This window comes from Sphaeramia orbicularis, chromosome 12 (assembly GCF_902148855.1).
Source record: "Sphaeramia orbicularis chromosome 12, fSphaOr1.1, whole genome shotgun sequence".
Taxonomy (NCBI): Eukaryota; Metazoa; Chordata; class Actinopteri; order Kurtiformes; family Apogonidae; genus Sphaeramia; species Sphaeramia orbicularis.
In genome coordinates, this window is record NC_043968.1 from 21,984,578 (window position 1) to 22,011,774 (window position 27,197).

Consider the following 27,197-nt stretch of genomic DNA (forward strand, 5'->3'; position numbering starts at 1 on the left):
TTTTCACTGAAGTGCTATTGTATTATAGAATATAGAACACACACTTTGTGGTACGGGTGTATCCTCTATACACTTGACAATATTTCACCTACAGAGGAACACATCCATAGATAGAATAAGAAGCTGCAGACATATGATCAAACCCAAACTATCTTTCATTCCAGTGTGCACACTCGGAGTAACAGTGCAGGCACTGACTATTTCCAGTATTCCCCACAGTGGCAAGTCATCTCCTGGCTGGGATGAGATCACTAGCTCTAACTTTGTGGTCAGCCTTTGTCTTAGGACGAGAAAGAGCTAATTGACTTTTAAAACTTTGGGCCCTGCAGTCAAATCCACTCCAGAAATGCTGCTCAACATTTTTGACACGGCTCTAGAGGATTGTGTGTGACAGGTTCATTTTGAATGGCTTTAATTGGTTTTAGCGCTCAGGACTCCCTCTCATACACACACTCACTCCCTCTGTGTGTTCCAACAGATAAAGCTGAGCATAGTATGACCTCTTTTCTCAGCTTGTCATTGACATGGATTTCTTGACATTATAGGTCAGCTGTAAATCAACGTGATTTATTTGGTTGACATGAATGAACATGAATATTCAGTGTCTCCCTGTTTTGTTTTCTTTTTCCCAGATTGTGGAATCACTACAGTCCTAACAACTCAGCCACCATTTCTTATGAAACGTTCTTGGACAAGCTTGGCTTTGGTGACAGCAACAACTTCAACATTGCTCCTATCTGTACTAAACTGGGTATATAGCGCAGACAGAGGGAATGCAAATGGTGATGATAAACGTCAATATGTAAATGTTGGGTAAACAAGAAAACATGGATATCTGATATCAGCTGGGATCAGTTTTTAAACCAAATCAAATATTTGACTAAATAATAGGTTTTATTGACAAAGCAGAGGGTTTTTAATCCTTCCACATTCAACTATGAGCAATACATTGTGTCTTAAAGGAGTCGTATGTAGGATTGTGGCCAAAACTGGTACTGCAGTCACATTCAAAATACTGTAGAGCATGGTATCCCCCCCCCCCCAGATGAGGGGTTGCCAGATCCAGCACGAGCATCTGTTACAAGGAGCTACCATGGCAAGCAACGAGTCCTACACTGGTATTTATCCTGGGCTGTGGTCTCTTCACCTGACCCCGGGTGAGGAGACCGGGGTCTGGGAGAAGAGACCGTGGCTCGGTCCTGGTGAGGCCACTTGCCTGTTACCAGCTCTCAGCGGCTCTTACCGGGTGGTCAGACCATGGGCGGTGCTGGTGTTGGTCTTCAAATTCTTCTCCACTTTCAGCCGTCTCCATGTTTTAAAAACATCTCCTATACATGTCCTTGTTTTTTTACTCACTTTGTCACAACGTATTTGGGAACAATAGGAGGCCTTTTAGGTTTAGTAATGTCAGACATTTGTGATCAGAAATGTTCCAGCTGCAGCTCAGTGGGAACTGGCAACCTGGACGCTGAAAAGCTACTGACTTGTTGATTGGCAGACAGGTGATGGGTGGAGCATCAGACCAAAACACAAACTGACAACATAAACATTACTTGTGGGCTGACACTTGGCTTTTCAAATGTGAACATTCTGTCTGGACTACTACTGTCAGTGATATCACTATTTGAAATGAACATGATTCCTTAATGTCTGGTGACACTCTGGGCCATTTTATGATTACTTAGAACATAATTCTTACACACAGCTCCTTTAATATTGCTGATATGCTCATTGTTAGTCTCATAGCATAATTGCCTAAGTCATATTTTTTTCAGGTCATAGCCAATGATGAAGAATGAAACAGCAGTGTTTGGAGACTGAGGTTATGCAGGAATCACAATTTTGACAAAAATATGAATTAAACACTTATTCTATGAGACTGACATAATGTTATCATGCAGATGAAGACACTGAACTAGAATTGTGTTCTATAATTTTGACTGATAAAACATTATTAGTCAGGTGAATTTTCTCACGGCTTGATAACAGTTTGTGTTTTTTAGAGGTCTCCAGCCGAGGGACGCCTCCTACAGGGAAAGTCAACCCCAGGAAGCAGAGGCCTGAGTCTGAGAGCAGCTTGTGTGATCCACCATCGGTCCTGCCGCACAGGAAGCTGCAGACTCTCTTCGACGACAAGGTACAGACTCATATGAATGACTTTGTGTGTTTAATTCATCCTGTTTGCATGTCACCATCTGGCCCTCTCCCCAGCATTATCCTCTTTAAAGATGGAGGGGTAAATTGGCTCTAAGTGGTGCGACAGAATGCAAACGGCAGAGGGAACACTTCTAATTAAAATGTTTGCCCAGAAAAATCAGCTCCTGAGTTAGTGTGTTAATCATGGCTAATTTGCGGGAAAGGCGGCAGTGCTGGGGCTGGCTCTTCTCTCATATCCGAGAGCTGCACTGGGATGTTCTCCATGGCAACCGAAACTAGAGATGACTCACTTCCTGTTCTTTGAGAAGAGAAAAAGACAAAGCGAAAGGAGGTCTGAATGTATTCCCATCATTGTGTCCCTCCACCTGACAGATGTGCATGAACTCTGCCCTGGTGTGGCAGGCACTACAGGCCTCTGACACCACACACTCTGGTCTGGTACAACAGGACGTCCTCAGGGCTGTTCTCAGCAACTTCATATTTCCCATGAACCTTCAGTCCTTACAAAAGCTGACCAGCCGGTAGGCAAAACAATATTTTATTCCATTTCTTTTCTTTTCACTTTTTTTTAAGATGTTTTTCCACAGCCTTCATGTCCATCCGTCCTTCCATCTTAAAGCCTGGCTATCATGCATTCTGTGTAATATATTTTTCATATTCTATACATCCTATATTTTTCATGATAAATTATATATGCAGCTATGGAGTGAGAGCAACAGGACCAGTGAGGTGGAAACACTTCTTGGGCCACTTCATGAGACCAGTCAGTGAGGAAGAATCCACACGTCTTCACATGGACAGGTCACTTTGAAATCACATCTTCTTTCTTTTTGAAACCTCCATGTTTATGTGTTGTGAAGATATCAGTAGATTTGCAAAAGACTGAGTCAACTGCACAAATTTATCAGCTTTCCTAGAATCCACCATTGACTTGAAATGTCCATCTCCCTGCCAGACTGTAACTGCAGTACTCACTCTTATGGCCATGATGAGAAAACTTTGTGATTTGTTATTCAGGCATGTAACTGATACCCAGCTTGTACATAATGTATGGGTTGGATAACTCTTGAACATTCTAGATAATGTTCAATCAATAGTTTGAAAATTATTTACCAAATGTGTTCATATGCAGCTTGCTACTATATGTTATGTTCAAGGTTGCACTGCAAAAAAAAGAATATCTGACTTAGACAAACTGACTTGAATTTTCGAGTATTTATCTTGAAAGATAATTTTTTTTAGATTTAGATACTTATTAAAACTTAATCATGTTTAGATTATTTGACTTGTTCCAAGAATTTTCATCTTGGGCTACTCCACTTAGATATTACAACTAATGTTAAGCAACATTTATGACAAAACAAGCTCCTTTGTTGGGGGATGAGTATGGTGGACACATTGTTTGTCTTCAAGAAATTTGTACTTGTTTTATGCAGTTTTTAGGATACATATCTACTGAGTCAATACATCTTCATACAGACATATATATGTATATAAAAAAAAATCTTACTATGAAGACTTGAAACAAGTATATTCTGCTTAAAATAAGAATTTCAGCATTCTATAATTCTTACATAATATTATCTTAGTTTAAGAAAACTTGGTAAGTGCAATTTTTTACTGCACTGGCAGATAAGCGTACTGGCAGACATTTTGACCTAATAATGAGTTTAATTTTCTAATTTCCGTACAGGCCTTTGTTAGCGCCACATTATGTAATAACGGTGAAATATGTAATAACGTAATAATTTTTCACTTCATTATGTCATAATTTTGGAATAACATACCAATTTTTGTAATAGAATTCTTGAACATATTTTGTAATAAACTTTGCTGCATTTTGTAATAACTTCCAAAATTTCAATGGACCAGTAAGTTTCTTGTCAGTAATACTTAATTAGTGCAGCTTTTGTCTCTATGCTTGCAAACACATTCTCCATTATAATAAATACAGTTACATTTGATTTAGGTTTGACCAATGAAACATCCTCCTAGTTTTTTTTTTAATGAATTCTAATTAAGCTGGAATGCTTACTGCTGTTCTGCTGGTATAATGGTTTTTCCAAATAAGGCATCACTTTCAATGGTTTTTCGATAGTTTATTACATAATGTACCAAATTATTACATTTTCTTAAAAAAAAGTGCTACACCTGCATTTTGTAATAAACGGCTGTAATATGTAATAAGTTATTGCAAAATGCAGCAGAGTTTATAACAAAATATGTTAAAGAATTTTATTACAAAATGCAGCATGTTATCACAAATTGTGGCGTTATTACATAATGAGGTGAAAAATTATTACATTATTACATATTGCACCGTTATTACATAATGCGGCGCTACAGCATTTTTTGCAGTGTAGAGATAGATCACTGTTGTTGCTCAAGGTTAACATAAAATCAGTTGCATAGAAAAATAGTTGTGAATGTTTTGCAAAGACAGATGCACCATTAGTCCAATCACAACCTGAACCTTTAGAAACACTTGGCAAATGAAAGGCACACACTATGTTCTGCTTTGGTGCTAAATGTCATATGACAGTTTAGCAATAAAAAAAAATGCTGAATTTTACTGGTTTATGTCTGACTGTATCAGTTTCATATAGTATGTGCTACCGTAGCATTTTCCTTCTGGATTTAATTTCTGAACAACTTAGCTTGGCACTTCATTGCTGTTTGCAGTGAACCTGAACCCTCTGTAACTCTGTAAGTCTCAGTCATAACCAATTTGTGCTCTTCACCCAGGAGTGTTGCAACTGCAGAACTGCTCCCACTAAAACTGAGGCAGAGGATTTCAGAAAATCTTTTTTGTTCATGAGCTGGCACATTTTTAGATCTTACAAAGAAAATGAACTCCAGCCGGTGTTATTGTGTTAACCCTTTATCCGGCAAGTGCCTATTTTTGGTCATTTCTGCACACATTATAAGATAGTGACAGCAACAGTTACAGTGAGGACCGTGAGTCAGCAATTTCAGGTCCAATGTGGTCTACAGGGTCTGTAAGGTCCACCTCTGCATGAACAGTGAGTGGACCTGCTTTGTTAGGTACCATGAAGTAATGGTACTAATGTAAGGAATGATGTTCAAAGGGATAATGTGGATGTGGACAGGGGTCTGGATCAGCACTTATGTTGGTCTAATGTTTTAAAAATGATCTTCTATTGTTCTAAAATACATGCTCCCTTCACCTTTCTTGTTTATATATATATATATTTATATACACATATACTTCTCGGATTTTTTATTTACTTTTTTTGCCACTTATGGGCAAGAAACCAAATATGGTAACTTCAGTGACCTTAATTTTCTACATAACAATAAAACATTTTGAAAAATGCCACTAAAGTAATAAACCAGGGTGTCAAACTCATTTTAGTTCAGGGGCCATATTCAGCTAAATTTGATCTCAAGTGGGCCGGACCAGAAAAATAATAACATAATAACCTATAAATAATGACAACTCCAAATTTTTCTCCTTGTTTTAGTGTAAAAAACCCCCCATTAAATTATGAAAATACTTACTTTTATAAACTATCAAAAAAAAAAAAAAAAACCTGAAAAAACTGAAATTTAAATTAAAAAACATAAGAAAATTTTGTGCAATTTTAATAACATTATTCCTCAACTTATCATTTATACATGTGCATTATGGATCAGATCTATAAAGACACTAAACACTTAGTAACAGCCAGAAAAAATGTTAAAATGGTGCTTAATTTTCTTTACACATTTTAGGTTGTTCATAGTTTGTAAATGTAAATATTTTCATAATTTAATGTTATTTTTTGCACTAAAACAAAGAAAAAAAATTTAAGTTGTAAATTCTAGATTTTTTTTTGGCTTAATTCAAGATTTGTTTTTATTTAATTGAAGATTTTTTTTTTGGTTTAATTCAAGATTTTTTTTTTTACTAAATTTGACATTTTTTTTGTCTTAATTGAAGATTTTTTTTTACTTAATTGAAGATTTTTTTTTTTTGGCTTAATTGAAGATTATTTTTTACTTAATTGAAGATTTTTTTTGGGCTTAATTCAAGATTTTTTCCTTAATTTAAGCTAAAATTTGGATTTTGCTAATTCAATTCAAGACTGTGGAATTTTTGCACTTGGCAAAAACATCCCAGGGGCCGAACTGGACCCTTTGGCGGGCTGCATTTGGCCCCCCGGCCGCATGTTTGACACCCCTGTAATAAAGTCTTGTTATGTCCTCTAATAACACACTAAGGTTGAAATTTTGAATTTCAGTGCATTTCTATGAGTTTCCTATGAAGGGTTAAAACTGGCATAGTTATGGTTGAAAGTGCTTAACATGAGGAATAAGACTTTAGAAGATCAAATTCTTCTACTGAGGAGGTGCATTACATGTGTTTATGACAAGATCTGGAAAACAACCTGCTATGTACAGAGAATCAAATTTGCATATACCATCCTCCTTTCTTTTCTGTCCTTTCCACTGCCCTTATTTTCAACCATCTCCCCCCTCAGGACCTCTGAGCCGCCTGCCCCAAATAAAGATGACATGAATCTTCAGGATATATACCCACGGCTGAAAGAGATCTTCCATCTGTTGGACACGGTAGGAGTTCAGACAGGAAGCTATATGAATGAAGTGCCTACGCTAAAAATGCAGTGATGCATCTGCTACTTGTAAAAACAAAAAAGTGAAAATCTCCTAAAACTTTCCCTTATTTACAGCCTCGCAAAAAAAAAAAAAAAAAATGCAGTAAAAGGCAAGGCAGCAGTGATTTTGAATGTTATTAGACAGGACACAAGGGAGTAATCTCAGCAGATTGCTTCGAGACAAAGGCACATGCTCAGGTGTATGCTTTAAATATAAATGCCAGACAGCTTTACAGATGAGCCAATCATCATCCACAGCTTTTTGATGGCCATAAACATGATTAGATGATTGCATATGGCCACTGGTTAGCTAGTCAGTCACTAGCCATATGTTCGTCTGACAGCCGTCCCCTTCAACACGCCTCCACATCGAGTTCTGCCTCTTTAATTTCAAATCAGTCTTCTTCAGCTGGATGAAACTTTGGAGTTTGACTAAACTTTGGGGGATGGGGGGTTGGATTTTTGATTAATTCACAGTTATGTTTGATGTTGCTGCCGCCACTCACAAAACAACAGTCAGCTTCCAAGTTTAAGTGAGTGTGTGTATATGTGTGTGAAGCCTCTCCCAGATATGAATCACACATATCTATCTGCCAGAATCTCCTTCTTTTAATGGCATGGGAGGGAAAAAAAAAAACCTCCATCAACTGTTTTAATAATCTATTCAGTGGGTGGGAGATCAAACAAGAGTGTCCTCACGCCGCCAACCAATAATGAGGTTTTTCACTCAGGCAGGTTCGAAGCCAACTATGGTTTTTAGACTATCTCCAGGGAAGCTTTCAAGTATGTGGGTAACTTGCAATGATTCACCATGTTTGTGTATGATTCACAGTCTGACATACACATCACATGGACCAGCCAGCCCATAGTTTGTACAATTTCAATATTACAGTGCATAATTATCTAAGGTACATACATTCTTTCTGGTTGCATGTAAAATATGATCAGATTTTCCACACTTTTTTTTTTGGTCTTGTAAAAATATTTTTGCATCTAAATAAATATATCCAGTTAATTGTGATTTGATTCTAATCCTGCTGATATAATATTGCACTAACACTTGTGGGTAGTGACAGTCCCACCCCTTCTGGTTTTCCCTCATGGACTAGGTCTATATTTTCACCTCAGACTGTCAGATGTGCATATTTATTTATTTATTTAACCTTTATTTAACCAGGAAGAAAATCCCAATGAGATGAAGAAACCCCTTTTCCAAGGGAGTCCTGGCCAAGAGGCAGCACAACACATAGTTACAACATACGATATGACTGATTGATTTTCACGACAGAAACTTAGGACTTTAAGACTTAGACTTAAATGACAAAACTGCAGATTCACTTGTTGCATGTACATGTGTGACCTCTTACGCCTCTGTTCAACACAGTTGGGAAATGATTGCATGAAACCTCCGATGTGCAATAGTTTTATTTTTTTGGCTAGGCAAAAAATAAAAAATAAAACTTGGTATTCCTCTCTGGTCACTGGCTGTAGAGTTCACATCCTATGATGCAACATTTTAGTCCATTTATCTATTTCACAGAAGTAGGGGATTAAATATGTGATTGACAGCCTTAAGTACAGATCATTGTTAATATTCCATCAGATGTCACTGCTGCTTTACTCTGTGGTTCTTCACCCAAACATGATACTATGGTTTCACGTTCTCCACATCGACATATCATCACTTTCCTAAAATAATTACCTAAATCATTTTTACCCCGCCCCCAAAGGGAAGGAAAGGGGTATTGATTTTGGTTTGGTTCGGTTTGTTTGTTTGTTTGTTTCTTTGATTGTTAACACTTTAGGAGCAAAACTATTGGTTGCATTCATACCACATTGGGTTCATAGACTGCCAGTGACCCAGAATAGATGTCATTACATTTTGGGAAAGGTAGGTCAATGTTCAAATTTGTTATGATTTTTTAATAATCTTCTGATTTGCTTATAATAGGTGAAATACGTGTGAGGAACGGTGTTTATTGTGCCTGGCACCACTTGTTGTTTTTCTTTTTGTTTGTTTATTTGACTAAAATGACAGTTTGGCCAAATCCTCAAATGCTCAATTTCTGGTTGAATTCTTTGTGTTTCCTGAAAAATTGGGGGAAAAATGATTCAGTTGTTTTAGGAAGTTGATGATATTTTGTTTTTTGATTTGGACTCAGAATAGAGAGCTGCAGATGGAAAAATTCTGGCACCTTTCTCTTGATTTTTGCCTCCTGGAAGTATCAGCCACTCATGGAAGCAAATCAGAAAACTTCCTGTTCTTGTGAAACTATAATTTTGAGACAAATGCTCACATAACCTGTCCTTCCAGAAAACAGACGATTCGATCACCCGGGCAGACCTACGACATTTGCTGCAGAGGTCAGGTGGGACTCAGCCAAACAACCCCCAGCCTCGCCTTTCCTATTCACAGATCACAGAAGTACTGAATGTACTAGACCCAGGACACACTGGGTTTGTCCAGTTCTCCACCCTGGAGACACTCGATCCCAACACCACCTTTGTATCCACGGGAAACTATCAGGCACTGGTCTCTCTTGCTAATACTGCAGAGCCCGGAGAGACTAAAGACACAGCTTCAAACTCTGTATGTTTGTTCAACCATTTCCTAGAATGTGTGCATTTCTTAGCTGCACAATAAAAGACCTTTCATGGCTTTTTTTTGTATTTTTCTCTTTAAGGAGGAGCAAAAACCTCCAGATGAGAAGCACAGCACACAGTGGGCTGATAAAGTATCTCTGGCATCTGCTTCATGGAGAACAGTGAGCGTATTAACACAACATACTGTGATCAAATATCACACACAGGCACAAAGCATACAGCATGAGATCAAACACAGAAAAAAAAATACAGAGAGATAAGATCAAAAGGAAAAAGAGGGGTTAATTATTAATGCAGTGTTTGATTTATGTGTGTAATTATATATTAAGGTGGAGAATGTGCTGTTGGACAAGCTGTATGAACAGCTCAGTTCAGTCCTGGAAGCTCTGAAGTTGAGTGACCCTCAGCGAACCGGTTACATCAAAAAGGAAGATCTGAAGAAGGTCTTAAACCGCTTTGGCGCAAGTATCTCAGACGCAGACTTCAACAAGTAAGACAAACAGATGCACATGGAGCACAGAAACAGAAAAGGTGTAACTAATGGAACAGATCAGCAGTTATCACGTTAAGAACTAACCCGAAACACTTTGGACAAGTCTCCTGAACATCAGAGGGCTGATACACAATTCAGCCTGGTAGTCTTTAATCTACAGGAGGGAATGTAGGAGCAGGTATTAGTGAATCTTAAAACTATATATGGAATCCTCAGGCTGAAAAGATGTGAGATATTAAAGCTTCACAGCAGAAAAGGCAAAAGGCTTTATCTACAGGCATTTGTGAGTGAAGTGCTCGATAAAGTCGCTATAAAGTGTAACATCAAGCGCTTGAAGGTTACACTGCAGTGAAACAAGTTCAAGTGAATCAGATGCGGTGAAGTTTTCAACATGTTTTAATTCATATTCAGTACATTCAGGAACTGTAGTATATGAGATTATATGCTAGTATTTTTTTTTAGTTCCTTTATTGGCAGGGAGATGACTAACTTCAGAGCAGATCTTTTCACTCTCATGGAGCACCAAACTGTTCATTATGTGTATGTTGCATTGATTCTGCTGCCAGAACACTCCTCTTACCTCTGACTGCCTCTAATTTAACACTAAGCACAGAATTCTACTTATATCAACAAATAAACAGCTCTTAACTTTGCTTTATATGCACATATTTTGCCAAATGTATTATCAAGTATTGCTGTGAATTTCAATTACATAAACTTTAGATTATGAAGAGGGTTTTTTTTTCACTTCAAAGATGCACAATTTTCTAAATTACAGATGGATCAGATGTATTAAATGCTGTATTAAATGCATAGAGCTGGTCATAGTGATTCATTAGCTGTATTCAGAGTTCTACTGTTTGCCACAATTTTTGGCATGAAAGCCACCTGATAAGTATTCACCAAACCCGAGGGTGGCACAGTCCTAGGCTTATTTCATTTTGTCCCATTCATGTGTGTGAGGAAGGGAACAGAAGTTAGTCAGCTGGTGGAAATCCCATAGGAAACATTTGACCAAAATCCATAGATCTAAGAATATTTTCTTCTTCGTGTGCCAACACACATCATTAATGGGTAAATGGGTGCCATATTTGAGGTTCACTAACCAATTCTAATATTGCAACACAAAAATGATGATCTTTTTCAGGACCTGAGTAAAGACAAACTGAGCTTTAAAGAGAATTTATATTGGACTTCATAAGTTGGACTAATATGAAAGAAAACCCAATAAGTTGTTTCTGTATATTTGTATATTCAAGATGTGTCACTTTCCTCTGCTGCCTCAATGTGGTCATTAATTAAACTATGCAGCTTTAAAGCTTTAATACTGAATGCTTGCATGTTCTTATGTGTTGGTGTGAAGTTCATGTTGGGGTTTACTTTGTGCTCGGAGCCAGTCACTGATGTTTTCTATCTCCATTACTAAGCTGATGTTTCTGTTGCCTTCATCATTAATAACATCCACAAAACACTGATTTCCATGCAGAGGACTCGGGTTGGATATTCTACAAAAATCCTTGTACTCTGTCCTCAGTGCCTCTATTCTGCTCCACTACAGCTGCATCAGTGTACAACACTTGCTGCTGTTATCTTAGAAACACAGTTGGCTAATGTTAAAACATGACCAGCTTCCAGCACAAACACATATTTCAACTCAAATTTCATGGCAACACATTAGGATGGTGAGACTCTTTCACAGCTGATTTTACACAACTTTCTTTGATAATATCTGGGAAATTTCAAGACCGGTCAGTTGTACCACTTCTCCGCCCACTCTTAGTTCTTTTGTCTTCACATTTCCAGACTGTGTGAGTCCAGCTGTCGACCTGGCAGCTCCTCTACACTGGTTTCATACAGTGACTTTCTAACAAACCTGGGAGTATCACTAACAGATGAAGTACACCCAGTCTCACCTTGTTGCTCCCACATGAGGAACCACCACACTGAGAGGTGAGGCTAGAGAGAGTGTGACTCAGACGTCCGGTTTACCGTATTACTATACACTAGATGTCTTGTATGTGTGTCTTGAACTGTTCGACATTAATCTGATTACCCTCTTATTCCAAAATGTCACACACGTCAGTATCTCTTTGCTTTATTTCATGTTATGTCATTCATCAGAGTCACTTAGTCATTGTTTCTGCAGCTGATGAAAGTGTGGCTGCAGTCCATCTGAAAACTTTATTGGTCTCTTAGATTTGTGCGAGGAGACTTTTTACTGCAGCCCTGACTTCATCATCCTTTATTTATAGCCTCCTTGAGTACTGTGTTAGCTACCACTGTGTAAGTACTCAACAGTCCATCCCACAGGCCCTCACCTCAGTTGACCGTGCAGTCAGTCAGAGGACTACCATCGCCTTCCAGCCCACCTGTCAGCCCAGATGCCCACAGTGTTCTGGACGTTGTTTTCAAGAGGATGAGACTGAGATTAGAGCAACGTAACAGCAGTCTGACCGACCGCATACAGGTCATCACCCAGAGCTCTGACGGTACGCTGACAGAGGCAGATGTACGGAAGGTGAGACAAAGCAACCTGGAAATGGTTTCATACGTTCACATTTTGACTAGAAGGCTTTAATATCAGTGCTTACTTGTTTATTTGCTTATTTCAATCAATGAAAAATAAAAATTGGCCAACAATGCTATGAATATGAACTTCTATATGCACTGAGTTAAAGGGGCAGTATGGACTATTTCCACCTTAAAATATTTAAAAAACAAGTGGTGCCAGGCACAACAAACCCCGCCCCTCGCATGTATTATAGTTTATTTTGGCATCGATCCAGCTGATGTCATCATGTCTATGTGTGTGCTGATGTCAGCATATCAGTTGCCTCTATATATGTGCCAAGTTTGAAGTAAATTGAAACAAAATTGATGTTTTTATAGATATTTGAAATTTTGTCAATTATAAGAAAATGGGAGAAAATAAAAGATTTTAAAAATTCATAAAAAAATTGGAACTTTGACGTATTTTTCCCAAAACGTAATCACATCTATTCTGGGTCACTGGCAATCTACAAACGCAATTTGGTATGAATTCAACCAATAGTTTTGCTGCTAGAGTGTTAACAAACATAGAAACAAACCGAACCAAAAACAACACCCCTTGCCTCCCCTTCAGGCGCGGGGTAAAAATAACCAAAGATGATCATTAGAGGATTTTGAATAAAGAGCTCCTACATTATGCCAAAGATGCTAATGTAGTGGACTGGTCCGGGGTATTCATGTGTCCACTAGAGGGAGTAGTGAGTCACTCTGCCGGTCTTCAATGGTGAGGAAAACTAACACCACAGAGCTTTTGACCAAAGCATCAGAGAGTGAGGAGATGGGATGAGAACCAATAAGAAACAAGTTAGAGTAAAAAAAAAAAAAATAGGGCCCAAGTGATAAAATCTAGAAGCACTATTGTTGTTTCCACCTCTGGACACAGCTCTAAATGAAAAGAATGGAGTTTGATTATGAGTCTTATGAAGGTATAAAGTTATTATATGATGTTTTTATCTTTGCTAAGTTGGCTGTTTGTTGATCCACTGTTCAGACTAAACTGTGACAGCTCTGACCTTGTTTGGTTTGATTCCAAACAAATCTTTAGTGCAGCTATTAACAACACAAACCATACAGAAAACAGAGGTGATTTGTGGTTTTACTGAGGCTGTTTTCCCTCTAAAATCAGAGCTAAGCTAACAGAGCTATAATGTAAACTATCAGCTGACACAGTGCACCAAGATTAGAAGAAACAGACAGAAACAGTCATTATGAATAGTTGTTCAAATAACCGGTTATTAGTTTTTGCCTGAAAACATCATGGTGCCATAATAGTGATCTTTATACTTCATTCAGTGAGTGATACAGTCTGTGGATTCCTAGTGTTGATAGTTTTTGTAACTAAGTGTGTTCAGGTACACGACTTCCTCCTTGGAATATCAATGCTGTCTATATCCCTTTTAATGGTTAGTGTATTATACTTAGTGATATAAACAGCTCATTCTAGGTCACAACAAATCTTTATTCCATGTAATGAAAACACTAATGAAAACATAATGACGGATATTATGTTTGATTTTTGCAATTAGATCCACCTAAATGATCATTTAAGGGTTCTGTAAAGAGACAGAACAATGCCACAATCCAGTAAGACCATTAGTTTACTGTTTTAGTCCTTGAATCATGTTAAATCATGTTGATAATAAATAGATGTACTTTATTAATCCCAAACTGGGAAAATACAGAACTGGGAAATAATAGTGATGAAGCGCCTTTAAGGCTTTTTCAGTTGATCCTTACTGATGATTACTGATTAGGCAAAAATCATTCTTGAGTAAACTTTCAAAATAAAACTTATCTTATTTTACCCCATATAGTATAAAATATAGTGGAGTCCTGATACCTGTAGCAGTTGCTCGGTAAAAGATGCAGGTCAAATCTGCAACTTGCTTCTGACTCTGAAAAGTCAGTGTAACCTGGCCTGCAGGCCTCACCGTTCTCTCCTTTTACTTTCAGATACTAGAGGACGGCTGGGTCATCCTGGACGATAACAGCTTCAACAAGTTCACTGAACTGCTTGGCCTCATTGATGGACAGATCGAGCGCTCTGTGTTCCTGGCGAAGTATGAGGGTAAGATGCAGGAACGGCAGCCAGAACATCTCGACCAGCAGTGTCAGCAATCCCATCAGTTTGTGCATGGCAGGGCCTTCAAAACTTAAATAGAGATCTTAAAAATCCCTTCCTACTCTCACCAGGCGCCAGTCCCCTTCCACTCCATCTTGTCTTGCATCCCAACTCCTACCCCACCCACCATGATCAAACATAAGCCCCCTGCTTCCTGTAAAATGATGTCTTTCTTAGCACATGAGCCATTGGAGAAATCATCCTGGATTATAAATAGAGTAAGAGTGAGCCTCTACGTCTCTCATTAGCAGAGTGGGGAAGCACACCGATTCAGAATCGCACTCATTTCTGCTTGTTTGGGCTAATTATGTGCTTTGGAAGCAGAAAACAGAGCAGCAGGGCATCACTCTAATTTGTATCACTTTAAAAAAATAAAAAGATACACAGTAGAGAGAATAACAAAAAAAAAGAAAAGAATCATTAAACAAAGCCAGGACGTAAAGTTAGTCATGTTTGCAAGGCATGAAAATGGAGCTTTCTAGATTTAGAATACAAGTGTGTGTCTAATTAAATGTAAATTAGGTCAGGCAGTTAAATGCCCAATGTGGATGCTAGACATGAAGGGCACTTTGTGGAGTATGGAAAAACAGGAAATTTCTCATTTGTTGAGTGTAATATCCTCACAAAGAAGGGAATGTAGGCAAGTGGCTTAATTGTATTCATTATTAAAAACTTGATATCAAAACCATTGTGATTGCACATCTGTTTTCCCTGTGGGTTCTGCAGAGGTTGCAGCCAGAGCCAGATCACAGAGCTGGGAAGTTCAGGATGATAAGGACCAGGTCAAAGTCCTGCTGACTTCTGCAGAGCAGTGCATGGCTGCCATGAAGACCAGGATCAAGAAACTGTTTGGGGTGAGAGGATGCAAACAGGAACACTGGCAGAAATGTCATTTTTATACAGTGCCCACATCAGCTTTTTAGGGTGTTTTCAATCATAAGCTTCAAATCACAAAGAGTTAAATGGGTTTTTGCCAGTGTGATTTTAAGTGATTTTGTGAGATTTTTTTTTTTTTGGAGCAGATGCAGCAAAGCAGTATTACAGAGTAAAACAACAAAATTGCAAATGAACTGTGGAGCAATGGAAGGTTTTCTTTGTTCCTACAGTGTGCAGTTTGAGCCTAACATTTTCTGTGGCCACCAAGACTCATTTCAGATTAGAGGGTTACTTCATTTTAAAAAAATAAAGGAAGGTCTGCACAACCAGTGAGCTCCTTTATTTTTTTCACGTTCTACTTTTTTGGGATCCTGCACACCTCTAATTTTGGATGTGCGTGTCGTTCACCTTTTCTCATTACTTCATTTTAAAAACTATTTACTATTTACTACTACTATTTATACTACTCTTTTCATGGGATCTATTTACAGTTTATGAATATTAAGTTTCTTCCCCCTGGCCATCAGACTGTTGAACAGCCAAAGGAAATAGGACTTGTTTCAAATCTGCTGCTGCCCCATTAGTGCAATAAATTTGAAGCACTTTATTGCACTGTGCACTTTAGTTTTTAGTCTTTTAATCTTTAAATTTTTTTATCTAAATTTTTATACATATACACGTTTACAGTATTTTAGATTATTTTTATATTTCGTGAAGTGTGTTTTTATTTATTTTTATAATTTACACTGTGGTGAGCTAAGCACCTGAAATTTCGTTTGATAAGGTACTGATGGTGCATTATTAAATGACAATAAAGGAAGTCTGAGTCTGATTCACACTGACTTATTACAAACAAACAACTAAGATCTTTTTTAGTTTAGTTTTTGATTGGATTTTATTGAAAGATTTAGTGATGCATTGCTACATTTTTGCCTCTACATGCATTACATACACATTAGTTTTTACATCTGTTGCTTTGTGGTCACTGTATTTCACTTGCACACTGTCATGTACTGATGGGTTAGTGTTACCATGGTTACAAAACTGGTGCACGCAAATATATTAATCACATACAGCTTACTTAGAAGATCATTTTCTTTAAAACGATCTTAAATTAAACCAAACAGACACGTACTCCAAACAGGTGAAACTTTCAACTTCTTATAATGTGAAAATCACCAGCAAGTTTAGGTTCTAAAAGTGCAAAACCAAAAGGATCAATTAATCCTTGTGTAATAGACCAGTGGATTTTACATCTGCAGTGCAATGCTATACTTATGCTTACTGTATCACTTTTACATTTACAGTACAATAAACTCTTTGAAAATGTAGCTCGTTGTTTTCTATCTTCTCTATTTGATTTATTTTAGATTTTATACTTTTGTTTTCAATTCATTTTTATAACTATAATTTTTTATGTTTTTATACTGTGAATTTGCACATTGTATTGGTCTGAGCACCTAATTTAGTTTCACACAACAATGTAATGACAATAAAACCTATTCTGATTCAACTCAGCCAGTCTCTTCTTATCAGGACAATCTGACAGCGTTTCGCCTGATGGACAAGAAACGTCGAGGAATTGTTGACTCCCACGATTTCAAAGCTCTTTACAGTCGCCTAGGATTTTTCTGCAGCGAGGACGAGTATGAGAGGCTGCTGGATCTGATTGGACTGCAGCCAGGGGGAAACCTCAACTTTACAGAATTTGTCGAGGCTGTCGAAAATAGTGGCAAACGCAAACGGGGAACGCCAGCAGCTTTTGTGTAAGCCTAATGTATTTACTCATTATTACTGATATTCTGCCATGTTTAAGAGTTAGCTTTTTATTTAAACTAAAAATTCATGCTAGTTTTTCCCTCTGTCCTGGCAGGCAAGAGCAACTCCATCAACTTCTGGCCTCTGAGGCGCGCAACAAGTGGGCAAGTGTGTCAAAGGTCAGTATAAACACACTGAAAACACATAAGGGATATTCTTTTACGTGGCTGAAAAAATACCTTTTCTGTCTTGCCCATCAGACACTGTGTAAGTTCGACACTGAAGGCCAGGCTTGGATCCATAAAGGAAGCTTGAGGGGACTGTTGTTCACCTACGCTCTCCCTATAAGCCCGGATGAGTTTCAACAGCTTTGGTTGAGGTACGAAGCACTCAGCGGCACCACACACAAAATCCACCTATAATATCCAGCCAAGTGCTCTTTCTGTGCTTGTGACAGGGTTTACTTTACTTCACAGATATGACCCAGAGGGGCGGGGCTGTGTATCAGTTTGTGACTTCCTTGAAAAGCTTGGATTTCATCACGATGGAGAAACAAGACCCCAAAGTCAAAACGTTAACCAGCAAGATTCTGCCAGACCAGTTTCATCTGATGCTTCCTCACTGGAGCACATCGAGTAAGACTAAGTTAAAATATGTACAAAAGAAGCCAAAACAAAATGTACAAATGATGAAAAAAAGGAAGAAACAATGAACAGAATGTATGATGGTAACACCAAAAAGACTGGATCCAAAAGGGAAATTTGATTATTTGGTCATGTATATTTGTGTGCATCTATAGAAGCAGAAGCAGGAAGGACAATGTATTGATGTAATATTTTTCCTTGGTAAGACTTTAGTACAACCCTAGAACAATATTTCAGTCTTTCATTCAGTAATTTATTCTCCTGAATGGGTTTGCCTCCCCAGGGGGCTAGGATAAACAGACATTTAAGCCTGGTGTAGAAACATTTTGCCTGCTGTGATTATTATTGAGCTCTGATAAACACTGTGAATGCACCTAGGATTATTAATATCCACTAATGTTCAGTGGAGCTGTAGGTTTGACAGTTAATCGGCAGTGCATGCACAGTTTTGATGAAAGCACAAAGTGTTATTTGTTCAAATATTATCAAAAAGCTGCATTTTAAATGTTTATTTTATCATTTGGCATTTGTTTTCTGATAATAACAGTGTCATTTACCACAGTCTAAACAGTATTTATTTCCTGTGAAAAAGCTGTGAATGCTCTGATACAGGAAGTGTCCATGTCACAAGTTTATAAATTGGTGTATGGCCTACAGGCAGATTTTGCAGGAAAACTACAAGGGCTTTAGCAATGCCCTGACCCACCTGGGAACGAGGAGAGACGGCACAGTGACAGTGAAGGACCTGCTGAACCTGTTACAGACGTACAACTGCTCCATCCAACGAGAACAGCTTGTAAATCACCTCCACAGGTCAACCGCATCTTTGGCTTTCTCTTCAGAGGTGTAATGTAACCGCGGGGGTATCATGGCTGAGTTATTGGAAAAAAACAGAACGAAGACTTAGAGTTTAATTTTGCACTGTGAAAGGTTAGATAATTTATATACAGTAATTTTACCATTCATCATGCAAAACTTCATGATTTATGAGAAACTTTTTTATAAAATAGATATTTAACACTTTTTTTCATTTGCTGCTTCTGTTGAATGTTTTAAATTATAGACACTAATTTGTATGTTTTAAATATATAAAGCTCAGAATACTGATAATAGACATAACCACACAATTTAGGAGCCTTGTTAATGTTCTCAGAAGGCATCAGGCTCAACCTAATGATAACTGACAATAACTATGTAATGCAGATATGATGTTTACTTTGCATTCCCCAAATAATAACAATAAAAGTAAAAAATTAACCTGTAGGTGGTGAAATGTAAGCGTTTAAATGTTACATTTCCTCTTTTATTGCCATTCAGGTTCAAGGTGGCAATGGACGATGACTGCCTGAGGCTATCTTACATGGACTTTCTGTCAGCGTTTGACCATAAAGTAGAGAAAAAACCTGACCCCCCTCCTGCTTCCCCAAATGCAATGCATCCAATAGAATCTTTGGAAAGCCTCAGTCCAGCTCGGGCTCTGGAGAGGATGCAGGAATTAGTCAGTGCCTCAGCCCCATATCTGTATAAGGTGATGTTTATTGGAGCATATCTTTGTTTGTCCTGATTCTTGCGTAGGATATGACCCTTCATCACCTTCCTGTTACATGTCATATAAATCTGGAGAACATATGACCCTGGGAGTGAATCACTGAGCACGTTTACATGCACAGTAATACACCAATTATTATTCGATTTCTGGAGTTTATTCAAGATTATTCAAGTGATCGTGTAAACAGCATAATGTTACATGTTTATCACATTATGAGAAATCGGATTAACCTGGATTTCTCTCCATTGATCTGATGTCTCTGTGCATGCATACCTGTTAATCTGATTTATTTCATTGTTTTACATTTGTGCAAGCGCAAAAACAATTAAAATCCAGGAAAATGTGAAATAGTCAAACATGAAGACAGTAATAGGAAGTTGGAGTTTACCGTCACAGCATATGTATGTACTCCAAAAGAAATAGATTAATGGACTAGGGTTTTTCACTCATCATATTACTGAAGTGCATGTAAACGGGTAAAATGGGATTATTACAATTGTCTGTCTGTCTGTCTGTCTGTCTGTCTGTCTGTCTGTCTGTCTGTCTGTCTGTCTGTCTGTCTGTCTGTCTGTCTGTCTATCTATCTATCTATCTATCTATCTATCTATCTATCTATCTATCTATCTATCTATCTATCTATCTATCTATCCATCTATCCATCCATCCACATGACCTCCAGCTGTATGATTTTTATGGTCGGGCTCACTGTCCATGTGAACTAATGAACCTTGTGTGGTGTCCTGTTCAGGCCTTCTCAGCCTTCGACCAGAGTGAAACAGGAACAGTCAGAGCTCTGGACTTTCGTAAAATACTGGAGAATTTTTGTGCCCGACTGTCAGACAAACAGTACAAACACATGCTGACTAAACTGGAGCTGAACTGTGAGAGCTGCACCGTGAACTGGAAGAACTTCCTCAACAATTTTCAGTCACAGAGACAATTGGTAAGACAACAAACTTGGAAAAAAAAAATAGCAGCTCAAACAAGAAAATGATTTTTACACTTATCTTAGGTGGAAACAAAATGTGACAAATTACAATAGAAACAAATTTAACAACTAAATTACAACTTAATGACTTGGCAGTGCAGGTAGGTTCTATGTGTGGATTTGTGAGTTTCCACAAATCTACAAAAAACAAGAAGATATACTTTTGGTTTACTTAGACGTGTTTGTTTTCAGACCCAAATAATGTGTTCCCTCCTGCTTCCACTTTATCCTCATGTCCTTACGTTACAAGTCCATGCTGTAGTCCTGTATTTCACATTTTCATTTATTATAAGAACGCTAAAAATTGTAGTATTCCTCCGTGTTTAAAATGCAAGTCATCCTGACCAAAAGACCTCAAATTATGTTATGTGTTTTTTCTTTTTCTATGATATCGTTGCAGATTTCAGAAAAGTGTTTGAGTAGGACCAGTCAGAGAAGCCCCAAAACCAGAACCCCTGACCCCCAGACCAGAAGCTGTGGAACAATTGAAGTCTGGAATGAAATATCCAAAACCATAACAGACCTGGACGGCATCACAATCTCTAAAGAGCAGTTCAGACAGCTTTGTGAACGCCACTGTCTCGGTCTCACAAACGATCAGGTAAAGCCAGGAAAAATGGTTTAATGATGCCTTTATTAAAATCAGTAAACTCAAAGAGGAGACATTCAAGAGAACGTGCACATTTCCAACAACTCCGTCCATGCTTTCAAGCTGAAACAGAACATACTGGCATCAATCCATGGTTACAAATGAGAAGATGAATCTACATTTTGGTGTATTTGCCAGTTCTACTCTTTTTACTCAACTGATATGTTTTCTTTAATTATTCTAATCAAAATCTAATTTATCTTTGTTGATAATTATTGACTGCATGAGAAAGTTAGTCATCTGTAAAGCCAATTTACAGAACATGCTGTGTGGCTCTGTCTTTGGGGTATTAGTCCCTACACTGTGGCTGATTATGTGAGTGCTTTTCATTTTTTAGCTGGAGTGTGTGTGGAATCAGATGCCTGTGAATGAGCAAGGGCAGCTACAGCACAAAGAGTTTGTGAAGTGCTTTGGTGCGCTGGGCAGGACCCCCCATACTGGAGCAGGAAGTCTCACAAACAGCAACCCACCCCCTTCCTCAGAGTCCAGAGAGACAGGCTCCGCAACAAAACCATGCTGCCAAAATACTACAGGTGCACTTCTGCAACGCACTAAGGTACATGATCTTCGGTAGTATGATGCACATGAGTCTGTTTGTCAGTCTGGACTTAGAACACTGTTGAAAGATTTTCTTTTTGCTGGTGTATATCGTGATGCATGAAGCACCAGCAATTCACAGACACATGATTCTCTGGCTTTCTGCCTGCTAGAAAGAACTCAGTTATCTATTGTTGTCTATCTATTGTCTGTCGATCTGTTGTTTTCCAGATATTATGTCTGCCTAAGGAAAAGCGTACAATAAAGCACAACTGTGGGCTGGTGTTTCAAGGCTGAGTAGGTGCAGTGTTAGCTATGTTTTGAACACTGACAAAAGAATAGCGGTTTTAAGACTCAGTAGGAAAGTTAGAACTTGCATACTACACATTGTATAGACTATGCCTTAAAATCTACTGACAGTTCACCCCCTGTTTTTGTTACTTCAGACACCATTGCACTGCAGTTTCTACCTGGTTCATGAGCCTGTACAAGAATGCTCTCCAAAGCTGCTTAGGTTTCAAACACCTTTAAAATATCAGGGTTCCCACATGTCCTTGAAAACCTGGAAAATGAATGACCAACTTTTCAGTCATAGAAAACATATAGAAAATGTGAAAAAAAGTCAAATGTCCTGGAAATGGTTAAGTTATCCTGGAAAATCATTTATCCTCCCCCTGCCTTGTGACCTTGTGTGTCTAAACTGAGATGAAACAAAGGAAATTGTTTTTCAGTGACTTATTGAAAATATACAAATATTTTTAGAGGAAGTCCAGGAGAAAAAGTAAGACAGAAGAGAAAGTTGAGTTGGGAATTGCCCAATTGAACATTGTAACTCCAGTTTGTCATGTTCATGAAGTGTTACACTGTAATCTATGGGTGTGTTGGCATTATTCTATGATGCATATGTCAGAGTTATTTTTCATAGATAAATTATAGCCATAGACTGCGCATCAAATGTCTGAGTAAAAAACATACAGACAATCTGGGTAAATGCAAGTTACAACTGTAGAAAAAAACACTCCCAAAGAATGAGGGGGAATGGATTAGTGTATGATGTGATAACTTGTCTATGGAGCGTCTGAAAATGTCCTGGAAAAGAATTTCAGGGAAAGAGTGGGAACCCTGAATACATAAAACAACCTTTGCAGTCTCCTGACCTCCCAGTTTCCCTCCCAGTCTGCCCCCCAGAGCACCCCGAGGCGACCGCCCTCATTAGGAAGGCCGGGAACGGGAAACCCACTGGCCAGCGTGGAGAGAAGGCTGCGGATGGCAGTGCAACGCTGCTGGAAAGAGATACAGAGAAGCTGCAGCAAGAAAGATCCTCAACAAGAGGGACAGATCAGCGCCATCTCCTTCCTGGGTGAGTTTTTGACACCCAGCTGTTCCTTCCACGAGTCTACAAGTCTTTTACATGCACACATTTTCATCACCACTGTGCATTACAGAAATCCTCCACTCTCTCAACATCGTTCTAACTTGGGAGCAGCTCGACCACCTGGCTTTAAAGTTTGACATCATGAACAACAGCCAAGTTTCATACAAGAACTTCTTACATCACTTTCTCCTGAACCTGAGACCAGAAGAAAACAAGAAAGCATTTGAGCGACGCAAACTTCCTCGTCTTAGCTCACAGGTAACACTAAAAACATCCCTCTGAGCTCTGACTTTGGAAATGATGACCTCAAAACTGAAAACCCATAATTCTCCTCTCACACTAATAACATAGAGAGCTTCAGCTTTATGTGAGTCCAGTTAACTTTTGGGTCATCCCTCCTCCTTATTTTCTGACAAATAAAGACACAGGTTATTGATTTGCACTGTCTTTTTCTGAATAAACTACCAATTTATCAATATTAGCTGCCATTAACCCTTAAAGACCCAAACATTGACCAGTGACCAAAACCATCTACTGATCTAAACTGTTTAATACCTGTTGATCCACTAATCTTATCAAATCGTATCTTATCTGCATGTAAATAATTGATGTAAAATACAGTTTATCATCTTTTCATGGTCATCAGATATGACCCATTTGGATATTCAGAGGCTCTGTAGTTACCGTGGAAACACCGTCATCTTCTACAACATTGATTCACCAGTAAAACCCATGGAGTTGGATCAATGACTGTGGAAGGAGACACTGGGTTTATGCTCAGCTGATGAGAGACTGGACTGAAAAAAACACCTTTTCTTCAGTTTTCTCTGTTTCTGTAATAATAACTTTCAACTTTAATCTGAGCTTTTATGAACATCTACATGATCAGAAAATTAAATATAGAAATAGACATAAATTTACTGGAAAACCACAAAGTAAAGAGGATAATATTACAATGAATGGTGATAAATCACTTAAGAAATGTTAAATATAGAGAAAAAAAATCACTTGGGAACTGACATATAAGTAGCGTTGGGTCTTTATGGGTTAATGACTATAGTTAAAACCTCTAAAATATAAGTAAAGTGACTTTTTTGTTACAATTATCAAAGAAAAAAGACAGAAAATAATAAAGGGTTCATTGTGTGATATTTAATGACACTTAACAGTGAAGTATGCCTCTCATAGTTTGCCTCTTTTAGAACACGGTAATATACCATAACACCAAAAGCCAGATCACCCATCCTAAAACACACACAGGACATAGCATTAGTGATTAGCATTAGCATTTAGCAAAACAAGAAAAGCACTTGGAGAGCACAGAACTCCGCCAAGACAGATCTGCTGCCCACCCCCCCACCCCATCAAAATGTAATCATTTCTTCCTTGTGCCAATATCAACATTTCCTGAAAATTTCCTGAAAATCCATCCACAACTTTTTGAGTTATCTTGCTAACAAACAACCACGCAAACACACACGCAAACACACAAAGCAAAGTGATCACAATACCTCCTGGTGGAGGTAATAAGACCTGTGAACTGCCACTGAAGTCACTTAGGGACCAACTCCAGAGCTTCAATAGTGCAGAAGAATGAACCCACGTATATCTGTTTTGATGGAAATTCATGAGAGAATAGACCAACTCAACAAACAAAAAAAAGTGGAAGTTTATTGGCAGCTGCTGCAGAAACATGACAGTGCAATATGGCAGACTCCATAAATGTTGACCCATTTTGTGTGATTATTCACTAAATAAACCGAATTATATTCCATTTCTACAGTTAGATCCTTCTCATCCCCCTAAAAGAGATAATGAAAAGTTTTCCCAGTGAAACTTAGGTTCTTCTTTCAGATATCTTTTCCTCATTTATCCAGTTTGTCCTCACTTCTCGCAGTTGGAGTTTAATGTGAAATTGGGACACACAATATAAACTTTCAGCTACTCTTACTCATGCTGCGCAGCAGATTAACACATTTCCAATTAACTCTGTAGTCCTGTTCCTCTCCCCTGTTTAAGGTCTGATATATCGTTGTTTTATTGGCTGGGTATTTATGAGGTTACAGTAAAGCAAAGGGTGGCACTGGAATGTGAGGGGGCGGCGATGGGCAACAGCGGGTTGCCAGATTGTGTAAACTCAGCAGGGACCTCCCACCCTCAGGCTCTCAAATATCGCCTCTGATGACAGGAAAATTGGGCAAGACTGGTGATCTGCAGTGTTTTTTTGGCATGGGGAGGTGTATATGAAGCTTTGAACAATGACACACGGGTGGGCATGTTCTAAAAGGACTCCTGCTGAGCAACTAAGCCGAGCCCCAAGCTTCAGTAGTGCGTGTGAGTGAGGGCCTAATCTGGCAACCCACGAGCTGCAACCTTCCAAACCAACTTTGGAATCACAAAGACCTGCATTGTCTCAAGGAAACCGACCATCTGTGTAAAATTGCAGAGACCCCCTGCATGTTACTTGATGCGATGGTGTGTGTGTGTGTACACAGCTTTACACACAAAACCTCTTTATCTAATCATCAAACATAACAGAACAAAAACACTTCTTTAAAGTCTCAGCTTGTGAAAAAGTAAGATATATCCAATAATGTGGGTGCTCTCACCTCTCTCTTTTTTGTTGCCTTTCTCATTGTTTGTGTCGTCTGTTTGTCCTGGCCTTGTACATTCTGGTGTCGTGTGGGCTGCTTCAGATGAGCCAGGGCGTTCTGAGCACAGACTTTGTGGAGGTAATGCTGAGAATGTACGAGGCGGTTCGCTCATCCTGGACCTCCATCAGACGCAGCTTCCTGGCTTCTGACCGCAACCGCATGGGAAGTGTCTCAGTTCAGGTCTTCAGGAAGGTGAGGTCAGCTATTGTACATCGCTCGGCTGGGTTCCAGGAATGTCAAAACTCCGAGATAAACTGGAGCTTTATGAATTATTGATGGGACTGTTTGAGCTCCACTTGTGTTTCTTATATCAAAATGTCTTAGCAAGAATGATGGAGTGTGACTGGAAATCCATGAATCTCAAGTGTGTAAGCTTGGAGATCCACGCACACACCTGTTCACTTGACAGCCAATCAGTAAAATTAATTGTTCAATTAAGCTGAAGGTTGAAACAAGCCCGTGCTGACATTTTGGCCCAGGAGAACAGCAGCTGACATGTCTGTTTTATTGTCCCTGCCATTTAACTCTTGTACAATTTACTGAAGTCACTGTTCTCTGGGCTAATCGATAAAAACAATTAGCAATGTGGTTAGGGATGACATCTCATAAACCCCCACCTTACACACTAGGACACACAGATTATACACACACACACATTTTGTAGATAACGTTTGGATTTTTTTTTTTCCGCCCTGCAGGTGCTCCTGCATTTCGGTGTCAACCTGTCAGAGGAAGAGTTCTTCCACCTCACTTCTTATTTCGATGCCAGCACTACAGGGAAGATCTGCTACAACAGCTTCCTCTGGGCGTTCTTACACTAACTTTCACTGTGATGCCTGCAGCATCAGCAGCCAGCATGGCAGCGGTGCCCCACGAGGCCCAAAATCCCAGCTTCCTTGAGTAAAAAATTAATTGCAGTTGATTTAAATTGTAAGTTTGTTATGAAAAAGCAACACAATATAGACTGAAATGTTGAACATTAGTGATGTGTGTGTCGATCTGTAATCCTCAGGGTCATCTGGGTTGCAGCATGTGTGAGCAATAGGCTGTGAGCCCTTTAACATCCACCCTTTTAATAAAAAGATCCATGATCCTTTGCATGTGTTTCGGGCTCAGATTAGGTGTCATATCATAAAACTGTCAGACCAAAATGCATGTGTTAGACTTCAGCTGACAGGGATCCTCCTAGTTTTTGTGTATTGCACGAGGCTGAAACAACATAAGCAAGTGGTGCCAGGCACAACAAACCCCGCCCATCGCATGTAGTTTAACTTATTTTGGCATCGATCCAGCTGATGTCATCATGTCTATGCATGTGCTGATGTCAGCATATCAATTGCCTTTATATATGTGCCAAGTTTTAAGTAAATTGAAACAAAATTTATGTTTTTATAGACATTTGAAATTTCACTCATTATAAGTAAATGGAAGGAAAAAAAAAGATTTCAAAAATTCAGAAAAAATTTGAACTTTGACCTACTTTTCCCAAAATGTAAGTACGTCTATTCTGGGTCACTGGCAATCTATATTTGCTGCTAGAGTGTTAACAAACAAACAAACAAGCAAACAACCCGAACCAAAAACAACACGCCTTGCCTCCCCTTTGGGGGGTGGGGTATTTA

The 27,197-nt window shown here is 38.6% G+C and overlaps 1 protein-coding gene across 1 annotated transcript; it reads left to right on the plus strand.

Annotated features, from left to right (window-relative positions):
• The first annotated feature begins 2,571 nt into the window (after positions 1-2,571).
• LOC115430605 (EF-hand calcium-binding domain-containing protein 6-like) lies at positions 2,572-26,516 on the plus strand. The gene is made up of 23 exons (XM_030150703.1): positions 2,572-2,678; positions 2,857-2,958; positions 6,642-6,732; positions 9,091-9,366; positions 9,461-9,541; positions 9,710-9,870; positions 11,677-11,823; positions 12,184-12,391; positions 14,377-14,491; positions 15,272-15,399; positions 16,958-17,187; positions 17,295-17,358; positions 17,440-17,558; positions 17,656-17,814; positions 18,481-18,636; positions 19,141-19,351; positions 20,121-20,315; positions 20,761-20,961; positions 21,347-21,565; positions 22,723-22,906; positions 22,992-23,179; positions 25,618-25,767; positions 26,274-26,516. Exons 1-23 carry the CDS (start codon positions 2,644-2,646, stop codon positions 26,394-26,396), a joined length of 3,543 nt encoding a protein of 1,180 aa, XP_030006563.1. The 5' UTR covers positions 2,572-2,643; the 3' UTR covers positions 26,397-26,516.
• The last annotated feature ends 681 nt before the right edge of the window (positions 26,517-27,197 follow it).

Bases quoted from the DNA above. Each gene is read 5' to 3' on its own strand.
- LOC115430605 (XM_030150703.1), top strand. From the start codon at position 2,644: ATGAACCTTCAGTCCTTACAAAAGCTGACCAGCCG. The intron at 6,733-9,090 runs GTAGGAGTTCAG...CTGTCCTTCCAG, and splicing joins TCTTCCATCTGTTGGACACG to AAAACAGACGATTCGATCAC. The intron at 25,768-26,273 runs GTGAGGTCAGCT...TCCGCCCTGCAG, and splicing joins CAGTTCAGGTCTTCAGGAAG to GTGCTCCTGCATTTCGGTGT.